This window comes from Trichechus manatus, unplaced genomic scaffold (assembly GCF_000243295.1).
Source record: "Trichechus manatus latirostris isolate Lorelei unplaced genomic scaffold, TriManLat1.0 scaffold00164, whole genome shotgun sequence".
Classification (NCBI taxonomy): Eukaryota; Metazoa; Chordata; class Mammalia; order Sirenia; family Trichechidae; genus Trichechus; species Trichechus manatus.
The window spans coordinates 1,059,184-1,077,847 of NW_004444100.1; the positions used below are offsets into that span (position 1 = coordinate 1,059,184).

General features: G+C 37.1%; 1 protein-coding gene across 1 annotated transcript in view; it reads right to left on the reverse strand.

Annotated features, from left to right (window-relative positions):
• The window catches only part of IL26 (interleukin 26), a 29,983-nt gene extending 13,679 nt beyond the window's left edge, over positions 1 to 16,304 (reverse strand). The window contains exons 1-3 of the mRNA XM_004386418.1: positions 16,108 to 16,304; positions 15,979 to 16,035; positions 15,669 to 15,803 (exon numbers count right to left, since the gene is read on the reverse strand). Of these exons, the coding sequence (XP_004386475.1) occupies positions 15,669 to 15,803; positions 15,979 to 16,035; positions 16,108 to 16,278 (363 nt within the window). The 5' untranslated portion in view covers positions 16,279 to 16,304. The remainder of the gene's footprint in view (positions 1 to 15,668; positions 15,804 to 15,978; positions 16,036 to 16,107) is intronic.
• Between the last annotated feature and the right edge of the window lie 2,360 nt (positions 16,305 to 18,664).

Consider the following 18,664-nt stretch of genomic DNA (forward strand, 5'->3'; position numbering starts at 1 on the left):
TTAACCAATGTCATAAAACAACATGTGTACTACTGTTTCATGAGAAACTATTTGTTCTGTAAGCCTTCACCTGAAGTACAATAAAATAAAAAATTGTGTAGTACTAGATGGCTACGCACAAGCAATGGACAAAGCTCTTAATTCAGTACAATCAAACAACAAATTCATTTAGGCAAGCTATGTTCTTAAAGTTAGTTAAGTAATCTCACCTGCTAGGCTCCGTTCCTACAATCAAAGACTTCCTTCTCTGTGTGCAAACTTGAAGAACCCATTTATATTACATTAATCAATGAGGAGATTCATTTATTTTTCCAAAGACAAATGTTCCAGGTACTGGTCTTCATAAATCAGTGCCCAGGCCAATAGGGAGAGAAGTGATCCCATCCACCGCCGACAGAGGCAGCCAGTGTCAGAGAACACAGAAAGAATTCACGCATTCATTAAACAGCCTTTCATGACGTGCCTGCTGTGTGCCAGGCCCTCTGCTGGACACCGAAGATATAACAATGAGCAAAGCAGAGTCATTAAATAAAATAGCTGAAAATAGGAAAATTAACAACCTACAAGATCAAGATTAAAAGGTAAAAATTCAGCAGTTCCAAAAGCTCTCTTCTTTATGTGAATTCCCCTTCAAAGGAAGCCAGAAATACTGAGAAGATTGTTAGGTAAAAATAATAATTGTTAACATTTATTTTGTTAGTATTGTGTGCCAGGCATTAATCTAAATATTTTAATTACATTAGCTCATTTAGTCCTCACTACAACCCAGTGAAGTAGGCACTATTGACGTCCTCATTTTATGAGGAGATTGAGGCAGAGAGGTTACTATGTTCACACAGTAAGTGAAAGAACTGGTATCTGAACCCAAGCATTCTGGCTCTAGTGTCTGTATTTATAGCCACTATGACTGGGAGTTCCTGGGTGGCACGAATAGTTACCATTTCAGCTGCTAACAAAAGGTTGGAGGTTCAAGTCCCCCCAGAGGCTCATTGGAAGAAAGTCCTGGCAATCTACTTCCAAAAAATCAGCCACTGAAAATCCTATGGAGCACAGTTCTACTCTGACACACGTGGGTCACCATGAGTCTGAATCAACTTGACAACAACTGGTAGGTTATACTAAAAAAAAAAAAAAGGAACTTGGAAAAGATTCAACTAAATCAGTCTCTAGTTGAAAACCTTTAAACTCCAGTTACGAAGAGAGATTAACTCAAAGATCACTGGTCTGTCTTACATGGGGGAGGGAGGAGAAATATTGGAAACGGCTTTAAAAGACAAGCTGGACAACAGAGAGTGAGAGAGAGAAGCAAATTGGAGAGAGAAAGAGAAGGAAATTTCAACCTGAAGATGGACAATGTGATGATAAATAATGGAAGAAATCCCTTGAGTGTGTGCTCATGTCTTTTGTTTTCTTCGTCCATTTGTTTTTCAGATTGGAACTACAAAAAGAAATTATAAAAATAGTCTAGTCCCAGCCAAGACAACAGCTAGCAGTAAGATTTAAAGAAGTTTACTCATTATTTTATAAATGGGTAGTTTGAGTGGATCCTATCTAAGTCCTTCTATCCTGAAATGATCTGATATCAAAGTAGTTGGCCCAAATTCTGCAACTGGAAAATAGAGATTTCATAAAGAACATCAATACCTGCCTAACGCTAGGTTCCTAGATACAAGAGTTAATTACAAAAGTGCAGAAGAAGCTAGTCACATGGCACAATATCAAATAAGCATGTGCTAGAATTTAAAGATTTAACAATTAAGGGGGGAGACCAAAGAAGCTACTCAAATTCTGGATGTTAAATAAGTAAAATAACATTAAGACATTTCTTCCAACCATGCCCTCTGCAAAAGAACTTTCACCTGCAATGCATCCCACAGTGGGATGGGAAGGACAAGAAGGGCTTCTGAATTCACCCACATCTAAGGCACATACATGCTACATAGGAAGAGCAAGGGGAGGAGAAAAACACAGCCTTACAAAAGAAAAACTAATAGTGCCAGTGTTGCCACTAGAGCTACACTCTGATTTATGGGATGTTTTCTGGTTACTTGAGCTCCATTTACTGTAAATGATTCCTAGTAAAGACTCGACCCAAAAGGTTCTCATTTTCCTCATCATTGTAAATGTGTCCACAGTCCTCTATCGAGACCCTGTCGGACAGCCAGTTTACTGCCATCATTTAGATTGCTTTGCTAGGAAGAAGGAATTTATAGAAAAATGGTTTCCCTTTCCTTATATTTCATTGTACCATACTTATTCAATCTCTATGCCGAGCAAATAATCCGAGAAGCTGGACTATATGAAGAAGAATACAGCATCAGGATTGGAGGGAGACTCATTAGCTACCTGTGATATGCAGATGGCACAACCTTGCTTGCTGAAAGTGAGGAGGACTTGAAGCATTTACTGATGAAGATCAAAGACTACAGCCTTCAGTATGGATTATACCTCAACAGAAAGAAAACAAAAATCTTTACAACTAGACCAATAAACAACATCATGATAAATGGATAAAATATTGAAGTCATCAAGGATTTCATTTTACTTGGATCCACAATCAACACCCATGGAAGCAGCAGTCAAGAAATCAAACAATGCATTGCATTGGGCAAATCTGCTGCAAAAGACCATTTTCAAGTGTTAAAAAGCAAAGATGTCACTTCGAGGAGTAAGGTGCTCCTGCTCCAAGCCATAGTGTTTTCAATCAGCCTCACATGCATGTGAAAGCTGGACAACAAATAAAGAAGACCTAAGAAGAATCCATGGCTTTGAATTACGGTGTTGGCAAAGAATATTGAATATACCGTGGACTGCCAGAAGAACCAACAAATCTCTCCTGGAAGAAGTACAGCCAGAATGCTCCTTTGAAGCAAGGATGGCAAGACTTCGTCTCACATACTTTGGACATGTTATCAGGTGGGACTAGCTCCTGGAGAGACATCATGCTTGGTAAAGCAGAGGGTCAGCGAAAAAGAGGAAGACCCTCAATGAGATGGATTGACACAGTGGCTGCAACAATTGGCTCAAGCATAACAATGATTGTGAGCATGGCGCAGGACCCAGCAATGTTTCGTTCTGTTGTACATAGGGTGGCTCTGAGTTGGAATCAACTTGACGGTCCCTCACAACAAAAACATATTTCATCGTATAGTTGCAGTTGCTGAAAAGGAGGCCGCCATCTTATTATAAGAATAGCTGAACTATTTGACAAACTCAACTGAAGCATGTATAATCTAGACTAGGGGCAATTTACTAGTGAAAAAAAAACCAAAGTTGCCATCGAGTTGATTCCGACTCATAGCAATCCTGTAGAACAGAGTAGAACTGTCCCATAGGGTTTCCAAGGCTGTAATCTTTCATGGAAGCAGACTGCAACGTCTTTCTCCCCCAGAGTGTCTGAGTTTGAACTGTTAACCTCTCGGTTAGCAGCTGAGTGCTTAAGCACTGGTCACCGGAGCTCCTCTAATTTACTAGTAGCGCTAGAATAACTTTTTTCTTTGACCATCTCAAAGAAAAGTGTGAAATAATCCTGTTAATAAAAAGCACAACAGCCTAATTATTCATCATTAAGTCAACACATATTTATTGTGTACTTATTATATACTGTTGCTGTAGGTGCTGTTAAGTCAGTTTTGACTCAGAGTGACTCCGTGTGACAGAGTAGAACTTCCCTATAGGTTTTTTCACTGTAATCTTTATGGAAGAGGATCATCAGGTCTTTCTCTTGCAAAGCTGCTAGGTAGGTTTGAACCACCAACTTTTCTATTAGCAGCTGAGGGCTTAACTGTCAGTGCCAAGATCCCTAGGTGGAGCAAACAGTTTGCACTCAACTGCTAACCGAAAGGTTGGAAGTTCAAACCCATCCAGTGGTACCCCAGAAGAAAGTCCTGACAATCTGCTTCCTTTAAGATTACAGCCAAGAATACCTTATGGAGCTGTTCTGCTCTGTAACACATGGGGTCGCCAGCAGTCAGAATCAACTGGACTCAACTAACAACAACGGTCATAGAATAGTGTCTCTGCCCACAAAACACTGATTTATTTAATTAATAAATGTGTCCTGCGTGATGAAAATCGACTCAGGGCACAAGCAATGGCTCACAATCGACTGAGAGACAGCAATGCAAAATTACAACACTATGCGATAAATACCATAATAAAAAATACAACTGCTCTGGGAGACAGAGAAGGGACAACCAGACTGGGGCATCCCAGCAGGCTTCCAGAAGGAGAAAACAAGTGAGTTGTATCTTGGAGGATGAGTGGGATCTAGCAGAAGGAACAGGGAGAAGGGATGAGTAGGGAGAGGAAGTGAAATGTTACAAGGCTGGAGAGAGCAGAGATAAATTAAACACCCTTTAGTTCTCAGCTGAAATCCCCATCTCCCACTAATGGATCTAAGCACCGCCCCACCCCCAGCTCTGCTGCTGCATATCCTGGCGTTTGCTCTTTCACAACGTCCATCATAATCTGAAACTAGCTGAAAGCATTGTCAATACCCTCTGCCAAATCCCCAGCATCTGGAATAGTATTCAGCAAATACTAAACCCAAAAACCCACTGCCGTGAAGTGTATTCCGACTTACAGTGATCCCAAAGTGTTTCCAAGGCTGTAAATCTCTATGGAAGCAGATTGCCACATGTTTCTCCAGCAGAGCCCCTGGTGGTTTGGGACCACCGACCTTTGGGTTAGCAGTCAATCTAGCAGTCAATCGCTTTAATCACTGCAGCCACCAGGGCTCCCAGCAATTAGTAGATACGGAAGAAATGTCTGTTGAGTGAATGAATGAAGAATCACTCAGTCGATGAAACCAAGTATCAGCTTACTGGTTGGGGACCACAAAAGCCTATTGTTTTAATAATAGTTTTAAGCACTCCCTAGGCAAGCAAAAAAAAAACCTTGCCATGGAGTCGATTCTGACTCATAGCAACCCTGTATGACAGAGTAGAACTGCCCTATAGGGTTTACCAAGAAGCACCTGGTGGAGTCTAACCGCTGACCTTTTCATTAGCAGCTGTAGCTCTTAACCGCTACACCATGAGACTTCCTTTGATAAAAGCAATTGGATGAACAAAATAATCAATGCAAACCTTAGTTTGTGTCCCCAAGCTCCTAATGCATTTGAAAATCATACAAATCTGCATTGTGTGTGACAGCTAAAGCAAAAATGGAAATTGCTCTCCATTAATAATTCTAATGAAACAAGACACATGGGTCAATGTATGGACAGTTACAATCACTGCAGTCCCTCAGAAAACTAGCTGCTCATATCACATTCTCACAAAGAATGGCCTCAAATCCTTTCTAGAAAAAGGATCATATAATATTACAAACAAGTACAGTATTCTCACAGTCAATAGGAGAGTGTAAAACCACACATAAGGTCTTCTACATTTTACCCACCTAAGCGTACAACTTCAGATTGCCATCATTTTTATCTATTTATTTATTTTTAAGTTTAGCTAAGCAGCTAAGATAGTTCCTCCTCTAGCCACGGCCTTCGTTTCCTGAAACTTATCTTTTTCCCCCAAATACAAATGACAGCTAAAGGATTAGATTAACAACTAAATTAATTAATTTTGTTATATGACAGCAAATGTAGTTTTAAGCAAATGTTTGCTAACTTTTGCACACTTTTTTTTATTGAGGATTTATAAATGTTATCTAAGGTACATTAAAACAACAGGTGAGATGTGCATCAGTACAGCCTGTTTTGAAAATAGACATACACACAAAATTAAATGTCACTTTGGCAAAAGCGCAAGCACTAGGCACCTACACAAAACCATTGAGACCGGGAAACTTAGAAAGAAAAGAAGAAAATTAGCATTGCCGGAGGAAAGGATGACTCTATTGCAACCAAGTGTTCATGAAAGGAGGAAAGAATGACTAAACTGTTAGTCAAGTGTCTCTTTGCAAAACTGAATTCATAAACAGGCTTTGTTTTTAAAAATCACAGATCTCCAACACCAGCATAAATATATACCAGAAGAGTTCATAAAACATTGTCTCCATCAGGAATAAGTAGATGGGCTAGATCACTACTGCAAGGGATAGTAATATTCTTGGTCTGCATCCTGATAGTATTAGGTATAATAAGATTTATCCTCTGTCATCTTACACACCTAAAAGGTAAAAGAAGGCCTTGCGCTAAGATGTTTTTGTACATTGAGTCTGCTCACTCTGGCAATGTGATTGATGAGAACACTGCTCTTCCTTAAGATCCTAGTGAAGAACCAGATGGCATCCGGTGAAAAACCAGCACTGTGAGTTTAAAGAACCTGCAATGGCCGCCATCTAGGAGCTCGACCAAGTCCAGGTATTGATCATCGATGTGTTATCTCCAATCTCTGATCAAAAGGAGGGACTGATTTAGGAAATAATATTGGAGTTACTATTCCCTCTGCTTGAGCATACAGAATGTGACCTAGCTGGAGCTGAGCTCACAAGGACTCACAAGGACACTTCAACTGGGCCCTGAGGTATAAAGACAATAGCTAAGATAATCTTAGAAAATCCTATCTTTTAGGGAAACTTTCATATAAAGCCGATCAAACACAACACAAAAGACTTTCCACTCTTATCTTTTTCTATTAGCATTTAGTGAATAGAAATTTGTTGGAGCAATGAAGACCCTCCTGACTCTCGTTACTGAAACCTGTACTAACGACTGTTAAGAAAGATGATCCAAAATGTAAGATTACAATTTCTAGCCAATCAGTTAAAAAGTGATGCTTTCAATGATTCTACCCATTTTGTGATGTTGATATATACTGATGATTCTGCTACCTTCTTTGGATTCGGCAAATATGGCTGTGGCAGCATGCTTGTTCGTTTTCCCATTCTTGCCTATTCTATGATATACTTTGGATTGGGGCAGACATTCTAGCTCCGGCAGCATGCTTGTCCGCTTCCCACTTTTGTCCTTTTGAATATATGCCAAATAACACTTACTTTTTACTTTAAAAAAAAAAATTGTCTCATTTCTGTATTTCCTATAACTACCAGAGTCATCTGATATTAATATGTTTATATATTCTCACTTACCTAGAATAATCTTAGACCTTCACAGAAAATTTCTCAATGTTCTTATCATAGAAAAAAGAACTAGAAAATGTCTTTAAATACCTTGAATGCAAATAAATACTAGATTAGGATGACTTTATTGTAGATTTATTTTAATTCTAAGTGTAAATATCATTTATCAGAGTGAATCCATGTAATTTAACACATGATTAAAATCCCTAATTCAGCAATATAGCTGTCCCCCTAATTTTGACAGGAAAGTTATATATCATTAAACAAGGAATGACTTTGTCAGCAAAAAGATTGCATAACATAATTAAAGAACATATTTACCAAGATTAAAACCAATTACTCACAAATTATCTGTTTTCTTTAAATTAAAGTACTACTGTAAACTATGCCCATTATACTTGGTAATGTTAACATTAAGCACTAAAATGGCATTTGATCGCTTAAGAGAACCACAACTTTGGAAATTGTTGGGAAAATGTAACTGAAGGAAAATTAGTGTTCTATGTATGGAAAGCAGTAAGGAAAGACACTAACAATTTTTCAGCACTACTACATACTAGACACCCCACTTTGATATATTCTTTCATTTAATTATCCCAGGAACTACAAGATGAGATTATTATTATTATTATTGTTAGTCTTTAATAAGTTAGGAAATTGATGCGTAAGGACATCACCAGGAAATTGCAGAACCGGGATCTGAACTTAGATCTGTGTGTACTATCCTGCTGCTAAAGTCAAAGTCTAATGTACACTCAAAATTTTAAAAACTAGGATTTTTAAGTTTGCAGTTAACTAAAGAATAAGAAAGTGTTGGTCTCACACTCAAGTCTTGCTTTATTAGTTCAACCATTTGCAGTTTTATGAAAAAAAAAATTTAAAATTAGGAGACTGAATAATTGTCAAGGTTTCATAGGTTGATATGCTAGTTGTAAATGATGATACAAATTACTTAGCAAAACCATTATAAGAAATGCCAATTCAAATCAGACCTTAAAATTAATTACACACAATCAACAAGAAGAAACATATCTCTTGAATTACCAATTACTGTTCAGGTTTTAAAAATGTTAATCAAAAAGATGATGAAATCTTGAAAACTAATGAAAAAAATATTTTTTTTCAGTTTCAAGTTTGATCACTAGCAATTGGGCAAAATTGTTTTCTTAATTCAAATAGGCAACTGTCAAGTTCCCTTTCAAGTCTGAGAATATCTGTGCTCTGTAACAATCTGGAAAATGTTTTCTTGCATATACACAGGCCAACTTTCCAAATACCATGATTAGCAAAGATCATAAAAATACATTTTTTGAATAATTATACCACATCAAACTAATTGAAAAATAAAATACAATATTTTATTAGGTGCTGCAAAATATCTAGAATGTTGCCAGAAACAATGAGATGTCATGCAATTGCAGTGGTACTGAGGATTCTAGACCTCAAGGTGTACCATGATGCTTACCATGGTGCTATATCTTAAGAGTGGCTCAAGAAGATACCAGTCTTAGTAGACTTGCAAAGTCTAAAAGCCATATAGCTTAGAGAAATTAGAAAGGTTTCATAAAAATTAAAAATAATTTAAGAACATGAATTAATAAGGCTACTAAAGGAAACTAAAAACAAAAATGACAGCAACTCATTGATCATCTTGGGAGAATGTTAAAAAACCAATTCCTTATACTGAAAATTGGTAAATGAAAAGAATCAAGCATTTATCCTGCCTTTTTTTATATGAACTGTTCCTCGGGATAGCCAAATAGTTAGTCACATGTAGGTTCTATTTACAGAATTATTCCAGTTTATAAACACAGAAGGTGTAATAGAATTTTTAAAATATCATTTTACAACCTCTTATGAATTAATAGATCTAGACAATAATCATCAGTACTTGCTAACATCGCGAAAACAGAGACCATATATTTTATGCCTCTAGATGAAAGGGCACAACAGTACCTATAAAGTGTTCTTACCAAAGCATCAAGCCTGATTTTGACTGAGTCTCTGTATATAACACCAATGTATGAGAAATAAACAGAAAAACATCTTAAATGGCACTATGGAAATGCAATCAGACAGATTATGAGACAAATGACCCAATTTCTTTAATAAATAAATTGCAAAAAGAACAAGGAGGGGAATAGGAGGAGGAGGAGAGAGAGAACAGGAGGAGAAGAAGACAAAGAGAAGTAAGGAGGGGGAACTTTCAACTAAAAGAAACTTAAGAGATATATTTGCAATATTTGAACCCTGTTTGGATCCTAATTCAGACAAATTAACTTAGAAAAAGTATAAGACAAGCAGGAAATTTGAACACTGACTCAATATTAAGAAATCAGTGTTAATATTTTAGGTGTGATAAAGGCAATGTAGTATGTGTTTTTATAAAGAATAAGTTCAAATCTTTTAGAAACAAATACTGAAATAGTTATGGATGAAATAACATGATTTCCAGTATATTCTACAAAACAATCCAGGGCAGGAAGAAATTTGGGGGTGGGCTGGAGGTGTAGATGAATCAAAACAAGCTGGGTGATGGATATATGGAGGTCCATTTCCTATTCTCTCTCTAATTTTGAATATGCTTGAAATTTTCAATAATAAAAACTTTATGAATAAAGCATGGTTAACAATAAATAGCATAAATGATGAAGCAAGAGGGACCATACTTACATTCCCATCTGAAAGAACTAAAAAATATATATGAAACAATAGTTTACAGTATCTTAGACATAAGGCAAGAAAGGAAGCAAATATGGTGAGCCCTGCAATTTCCCCCACTTTACTAACCTATGGAAACTCTGGTGGTGTAGTGGTTAAGAGCTATAGCTGCTAACCAAAAGGTCAGGAGTTTGAATCCACAAGACTCTCTTTTGAAACTCTATGGGGCAGTTCTACTCTGTCCTGTAGGGTCACTGTGAGTCGGAATTGACTTGACGGCAATGGGTTTTTTGGTTTTTTTTTTTTTTTAACTTACCCGCTAACTTCCTGGAAAAGTTTTGCAAGTTATAGAAAAGGGACGGAAAATTCAAGTGGAGGCCAGCACTCTTGTTTACCTAAGGAGACAGATCTGAGAGTCTTGGAGAAAAGACAGCTAGAAATCACAGGACAGAGTACCAGAAAGGAGAAAGTTCCAGATATCTGCAGAAGGGCCCCTTTGAGTCTTCAGCTGAGAACTAATCAGAGGATGCATGTGAAGAAACTACTCAGGGAAAGAACCACCAAAAGTGATTAGAAGGACAATTGCCAGCTCTCACAAAGGTACTGAAATAATTCTTGTTCCCAACAACCAGAGTAGAAAACCTTACAAATCACGGGCAAGTGAGTAGAGTTCACAGAAATGTATTGCCTCAGTGGAGGTGCAAAACTAGCACTAGACTAAACATTGCTTTTGTCCTGCCTAACAAAACTTAAAAATAAGATCTGAATGGATCAATCTGTTTTCAAGTAATTTAACTTATTCACAGAACAAAACTCAATAATATATCCAAGAACATTAAAATATCCAGGAGACACTAAGGTAAAATTCACAATGTCTGGCATTCAATCAAAAATTACCAGGTATGCAAAGAAGCAAAAACACATGACTTACAATGTGTAGTAAAATCGATTAATTGAAACCAATGCATAAGACAAATGTTAGAATTAACAGACAAGAATATTAAAACAGTCACTATAACTCTATTCCCTATGTCCTAGAAGCACAGGAAAGATTGAACATGTTAAATAGAGAAATGGAAAATATTAAAGTGATCCAATAAAAAAACTTCTGGGGATAAAATCTACAATGTCTGAGGTGAAAAATGCACTGAATGGGATTTACAGAAGATTCAACATTGTAGAAGAGAAGATTAGGGAACTTAAAGACATAACAATAGAAACTTTCAAAATGAAACACAGAAAAAAGAAATGAAAAAAAGAAATAAACACAGCATCAATGGGACAACTTCCAATAGTCTAATATAGGTATGATTTCAGTCCCAAGAGGAGAGGAGGTAGAAGGAGGGACAGAAAATTTTTTGAATATAATGGCTGAAAAATTTCCAAATTTGATGGAAACTAAACTCACAGACACAAAAAACTCAATAAATTCCAAACACAAGAACATAATAGAAACTACAACATGCACATGATAATCAAATTGCTTTTAAAAAGTGATAAAAAAAAAAAATCTTTAAAAAAAAAAAAGAGGAAAAAAAAGAGAAAGGGAGTACATTTCTTGTCAGAAATAATGCAAGCCTGGAGACCCTGGAGCAACATATTGGGAGTATTGAAAGAAAAAATGCTATCAACCTAGAGTTCTACACAGCAAAAATTGTTCTTAAAAATAAAGGAGAAGCTAGAACAACTGGCATTCACATGTAGAAAAATGAATCTAGAGAAAAAGCTTAGATCTTTCACAAAAAATAAATGGATCAAGGTCCTAAATGTAACACATAGAGCTATACAACTTCTAGAAGATAACATAGGAGAAAATCTAGGTGACTTTGGCTTTAGCAATGACTTTTTAGATACAATCACAAAAGTATGATCCCAAACCATAAAATAAAAAACATATAAGTCAGACTTTATTAAAATTAAAAACTTCTGCTCTGTGAATGATACTGTTAAGAGGATGAAAAGACAAGCTACAGACAGGGAGAAAACATTTGCAAAACACGTATCTGCTAAAGGACTTGTATCCAAGATATACAGCAAACTCTTAAAACTCAACAATAAGAAAACAAAACAATTCAACTACAAATTAGGCAAAAGATCCAAACAAGAACTTCACCAAAGAAGATATATAGAGGGCAAATAAGCATATGAAAGATGGTCAACATCACATGTCATTAAAACCCAAACCAAACCATTGCCCTCAAGTCAATTTCGACTCCTAGCAATCCTGTAGGACAGAGTAGAACTGCCCCATAGGGTTTCCAAGGAGTGGCTGGTGAATTTGAACTGCCACCCTTTTGGTTAGCAGCCGTGGCTCTTAACCACTGGCCACCAGGGCTCTGATAGGTCATTACGGAATTGCAAATTAAAACAACAATGATAGACCACTACATACTTACCAGAATGTCTAAAATCCAAAATACTGACAGCATGTCGGTTTCTTAGAAAACTAAACATAGGTTTGGCATAAGATCAAGCAATCATGCCCCTAAGTATTTTTCCAAAAGAGATGAAAATGTATGTCCGCATAAAACCTATACATGAATATTTATGGCAGCTTTGTTGATAATTGCCAAAAAATTGGAAATAATGAAGATGTCCTCCAATAGGTAAATGGATAAACAAACTATGGCACATCCATACAAGGGATAAAAATAAATGAGTTATCAAGCTATAAAAAGACGTAGAGAAACCTTAAATGCGGATTGCTAAGTGAAAGAAGCCAGTCTGAAAAACTACATACTGTATGATTCTCAGTATATGACATGCTGGAAAAGGCAAAACTATAGAAATAGTGAAAAGATCAGTAGTTGCCAGGGATTCCGGAGTAGGGGGTAAGGAATGAATGGGTAGAGCTAGGGGTGTTTTTAGGGCAATGAAACTGTTCTGTATTATACTCAAATGGTGGACACATGATGTTATGTATTTGTCAAAACCCATAGGACTATACAACACAAAGATGAATCCTATATGAACTTTAGTTAATAGTAATGTATCGATACTGGCTCATGAATTGTAACAAATATCCCCCACCAATGCAAGATGTTAATAATCAGATAAACTGTGTGCAGAGGGGAATAGGGTATATGGGAACTCTGTACTTTCCACACAATTTCCGCAAATCTAAAACTGCCCTAAAAAACAAAATCTATTTAGAAAAAGAAAGGTTTCTTAGAGAAGAAAGGCACCTCAGAAGAAAGGCCTGGAGATCTACTTCGGAAAAAATCAGCCATTGAAAGGTCTGGAGATCTACTTCTGAAAAAATCAGTCACTGAGTTATTTTTTGTGAAATATCTACTCTGACATACACGGGTAGGCATGAGTTGGAATCAAGTCAACATTTTCTATATATTGGCTGTTTATATATTGATTGTGATTAGTGTCCATTTTTAATTATGAAAATATCACATTTAAATTAATGTTGCTTACTTCATGTTTTATAACTTCTTGCTGCTAAATTCTGCCCCAACTACAAGTTTAGAGTTCTTCATAGAGCAAATGCTCAGTAAATTTATGTTAAACAGATAGCAGCCTCTGTTGCCAAAAATACAGAAGTATGATTGGCCGAAAGATTAAACACTGTTTTCCTAAAGCAATGTCTGAGGAGACTTTCTAAAGCTTAGGTTATTCCTATCACTTTCTTTTTCACAGTTTCACAGGAGTTGCTGGTTTACTCCAGGGCATAAACTCCATAGCTTGTGAATGTAATAAATGTGATAAAGAAAGCCCCAAATTAGGTGGCTCCCGGTGATGCAGTGGTTAAGCACTGGCTGCTAATGGGAAGGTCAGCAGGTTGAACCCACCAGCTGCTCCGCGGGCACCAGCTGCTCCACGGGAGAAAGATGTGGCAGTCTGCTTCTGTAAAGCCTACAGCCTTAGAAACTCTACAGCACAGTTCTACCCTGTCCTACAGGGTCGCTAGGAGTCAGAATCTTGACAGCAACAGGCTTGGTTTTTGTGTAGAAAGTTGATTGGATGATGTGTTCATATTTGGCCATAAGGGGGAGCCAGCTTCTTTGGTAAACCTCAACAACCAGTGAGAAAGTGCCACTCTGCTCCGAGTTACTGTGGCTGAAGTCCAAAAACAGCATCTCATTTGACAGATTGAGATTTCTTAGGGGAAAAAAAAAATCTTAAAAAATATTTTTTTAAATTTCTTCAAAAATCCCAAAGTTCCTAGACAGATGTATATTTTCTAAGCTTTTCATTTGGCATACTGCTTGTTTGGGTTGTAACTATCATCATGTATTCTGCAACTATTTGAGTGAAGGAAATAGAATCAATGGTAGAAACAAATGTGAATTCGGGGGTTCCAGCTATCCAGATACACTGTACTGTATATCACATTAGGATTTTTTCTAGTGTCTAACCATTATTAACAAATTTCACTCACTTGTAATAACATTAAATAGGATGACTAATGCATCTAAACAGAGAAACACAGGACTCTGGTAAACAGGAAAATAGAAGGAACTTTTTAGAAATCCCATTTTAAAAAGGCTGCAGAGGCTCCTTGTCCTTCAGATACCGAACTGGGAAGGACTCTATTGTCTCTTTGGATGACTTCACCTAAGCCTACAGTGACTGCCATAGTTTTCATAATTTTCCCCTAATATCGAGTCTTTCAATGGATTATTCTCTTCCTCTTAGAGTCTTTTAGTGACAAGAACTCTCTCTTCTGGGGTGATAATAAATAACCTAACCAGCTGGTCATAATGGAAAAATAAAATAATCATTCAACTTAAATTTATGCGAATATTTGTAACTATTCACTGTCTTAATAATATGGCTTAATAGATTAAGTGGGGCCCTAGTTGCGCAGAGGTTAAGAGCTCAGCTGCTAACCAAAAGGTCAGCAGTTCAAATCCACCAGCCGCTCCTTGGAAACCCTATGGGGCAGTTCTACTCTGTCCTGTAGGGTCGCTATGAGTCAGAATTGACTCGATGACAATGGGTTTGGTTTTTGATAGGTTAAGTATAGAATGAACCAAAGATAAATGTTGATCTTTCCATTATTTTAGGCAAAGAAATATGATCCAGACCATTCTCCCCGTGTTCTACAAAGAGGTACTAGTTTGTAAATTGTATTGCTGTTATTTTAATGGAGTATAAGAGTTTATGAAAGACCATGAACCTAAGTCCTAAAAAAGGAAAAAAATTCAACACAAACTAACCAAAGAAAAAGAGAATGTAAATTTTCCAACATTTTCTGCCTAACCGACTAGCTCAAGCTCAAAAATACCACTGTACTATGTGCTGGAATTTGGGTTACGGGGCACTTAATGGACCCAAGAAGAAGACATCCTAACTTTTTAATAAAAAATCAACCTTAAACTGCCCAGTGTTAAAGCCTCTATGACCGGGACTCCCAAGGGAAGAAAGTTCTTCTCCATCTGGCATCCCAAGAACTACCCTACTTTGCACCATCTGCAAGGCAAAACCACAGGAGGCTCGAGAAAATGTATGTGGAGCCCAAACAAAGTCACAGGAAAGATTCAACATTCCTCACAGAAGCAATTTGATTAACATTGCACAGAGCCCAGCTTTGTTCCCCCCCCACTCCCCCGCACTGGTCTATTATCATTGTGGATGCTTTTGTAGAAATGTGGTCACTTTTATCTTCTTAGTTAATTCCCCATTGCTTCCTGTAACAATGACATTACTGTGACTTCAAATAATTTTGGTACTGAGGAAGACAAACCCCCCTCTTTATTTTTGTTGGTTGGTTTGTTTTACCCAAGACTATGCTTTGAAAAGGGTACGACTATAAAACTGAAATAAATAGATAAGAAAAAGACAGTCTAAAAACTCCTATTAGGGGGGTTTCAAAAAGAAAGAAAGAAAAACAGCAGTCTAGAATAGTGCCTGGCACACAGTTGGTGCCCAAGAAATATTTGTTAAATAAATGAATGGATTACTTGGAAATCATATCATGAGGGAATGATTATATGTATATTGCTGTACATACTTACGCAGTGACTCAGTTTCTGCCTAAGGCTACAGAAGTCGTCCACAAAGTGTATTTCCTTGCAAACTTGTAATTGGAGGTGGCCAAAAACATCTTCCATGAAAAAGGACCGAAGTTGTTCTTGAAATTGGCAATTTTTCTATAAATAAGATACAAGACATTGCATAAAGTAAACCATTAATAGTTTTATTTTTTAAATGTCACTGACACATCCCCCTGATTACTGTTTAATGGGCATCTGGAAAAAAAAAACTGCAGGAAAAAAAGCATCAAATAAGTAGAAAAGTGAAAAAGAAAAAGACTCTCTGGCTTACCATAAACAGCTTTTTTGTTTTCTTTTTTAATAGTCTTATATTTTTGATGCTGTCTTCCTAGAATTAAAAAAAAAGAGAAATAAGTTTTATCCAAGATTATGAGTGTTCTAAGCAATGTCTGATACTTACTGGAATTGTTGCTTTGAGCCACGCTGCCTTGACAAAAAGGCTGTCCACAGCTTGGGTCAAGGTCACTTTTGAGCAGCAACTTTTGGTGAAGAAAGATTGCTTGTGCTTGGCAATGGCAAAAGACAGAGTGACAAATAGCAACCCAGACCTCAAAGTGCAATTCACCCACATTTCCCTCCGCCCCACTCTGGGTTTATGTCACTAATAGCAGCCAGAGAGCTGCCTGTGTTGGTTAGATGAGAGATGACCTACTTACTTTAGCCCTCAAAGCCACCTCTCCAATGATGCTATGACAGATAACTTACAGTTAATATACAAGAAGGTCACTTTGTTTGCTCTATTTTTTAGAACTTGCTTTATAATCAAAAAAAAAAGTGGACCACACCATTTGTGACGTTAAGTAAGAGCTCAAGTTTACTGGTAAGGTTGGGCTACTGTTTCAATAACAAAAAAAAATTCAGAACTTCAGCTGCGTATCACAACAGATTTCATTCTTTTAACGCTCATGGCATGTCATGCCAATGAAACAGCCTGATCTCTAGGAGACCATGGATATATATATATATATATATAAATTTAATCCCCATATGAAAAATCTCCTTCTCAGAAAACTTAAACCAAGGAGGAGAATGGCAAACCCTCTGTGACCTGCTCATAACTCCAAATGGTTTTATATTTATCCCTTGCCAAATCCATTTTCTGGCTCCACCTCTTCCCCTATTAACAAATGTTTATTAAGGACCTATCTATGCAAAAAACTGTGCTAGGTACTACGGAGCCACCAAGGAGAATGCCCCATGGACTCCCATCTTTAATTCTGTCCCAATTCTCCCTATGCCAATGAGTGTGGTTTATGTCAGGTATCATCCTCAACATAAGAGGTAGACATAGCAAAGAAGCAGAGACTGGTCACCACAGCATAGCATGAATAGAGCTACATAGTAACAAGGGCAAATCAACATTAGGAATCTGGTTGTGAGTTCTGAGAGATTCTTCAAGACTAGGTAAGGTTTGAGATCTAGCACTAGAACCCGAGACTAAGCTCTAGATCAAGGTACGTAAGACTGCCAAAGGAGCAAAGAAAAAGAAAAGAAGTATAAGGTGAAGGAGACAATAACTTAGGGGTGTGTTCTCCTATTTCATAAAGGGAGTAGGTCTCTTTGAAGGCCCCAAGGCTTTTTTCCACAGGAGGACCTCTTCTGGTCTTAAAGGAGAGGTTTGGTGAAGGACACACCCCGTCAAATGAAACGAGAACTGCTCACAAAGAGCTACAACAGAACATAGCTGCTGGGAAGTGCGAAATGAGGTCCACTAAAATTTTGTTAAAAAAAAAGGGGGGGAATTATTTTTAGAGTAGCTTAAGGGATGTTTGAACTGGGACATGAAAAACCTAAACGTATTTGAGCAGAGGAATGCCTAGTATTCAAAATTCCATAGAAAGAAAAGAATGTGAACACCAGGAGTCAAAAGCTCAAATGCTGTCAGAGGGCGTGGGATTAACACCCTGAGTGGGTGTATATAGACAATCAGAGCCAAATTGCTTATATTGCCACCAAGCCCAAAATCTGCCTAATTACATAGCCTATTAATACACTTGTGGGTGCAGTAAAAAAGACCACACAAAATACCTCCAGGAGCCATGTACAGTCTTGAGCAGCCAATCTGTGGTCCCTGATGTGTACAAACAAAACTTACGTGCAACTCAAACTGCAAATACTGATAAATGAAGTTGCTGTAGGTCCTGGCTGTTTTTTAATCTCCAGTAGTTGCATTTCTATAAATGTCTTCTATCCCTCAAAATCATCATCACCCAAGGAAGATCATACATAGTCCAAAGATGCCTCTGCTTTGGTTTGGTTTACAGCTACTTCAGGAAAACTGTGGTCATTTCTTTTTGTTCTAGAAACTATATCTCTCTGTTGATCATACTCATCCTACACCTTAGTCAGCAGACTTGCCTCCTTAAGGTCTTTTAAACAGTCACATCTGGCTTCAAAGGACAATAGCGACGAATACAAAAGATACTCAAAACACAGATCCTGAAGCCAATTCTAAAGGGGAGTTCCAAAAGGGTCCTAAGTAACAGGAGAACCATTAGAATAAGTACTTAATATCCTTGGGGGCAATAATTTGAAAGATAATTCTCTACTCATTTGGATGTATGTTTATTATATCATTTTCACATATCTCTTATACAGAAATGTATAAAAATCAGTATTAATTGCAGAGACATTTGGTTTTGAAACTCAGATCCACCACTTATTAGTTGTATGTCCTCGGGAAAGTTATGAATCCTCCCTAAGCTTCAGGTTTTTTCAAAATTAAAATGAGGCAATAATTATATGTATTTCAGATGATTGTCATGAACAAAATATATATATATATATATATACTCATATAAATAGAGTGCTTAGCACAATGACAGCTGTAGAGGCACTCTGGAAGTGGTAGCTGTTGCATTATTATTTATCAAATAATAAATGCATGTGCAGTACTCTGAATAATGTTAAAGTTAGTTATCTTGAGCCTTCAGAACCTTTGAGAAATAGATGAAGAA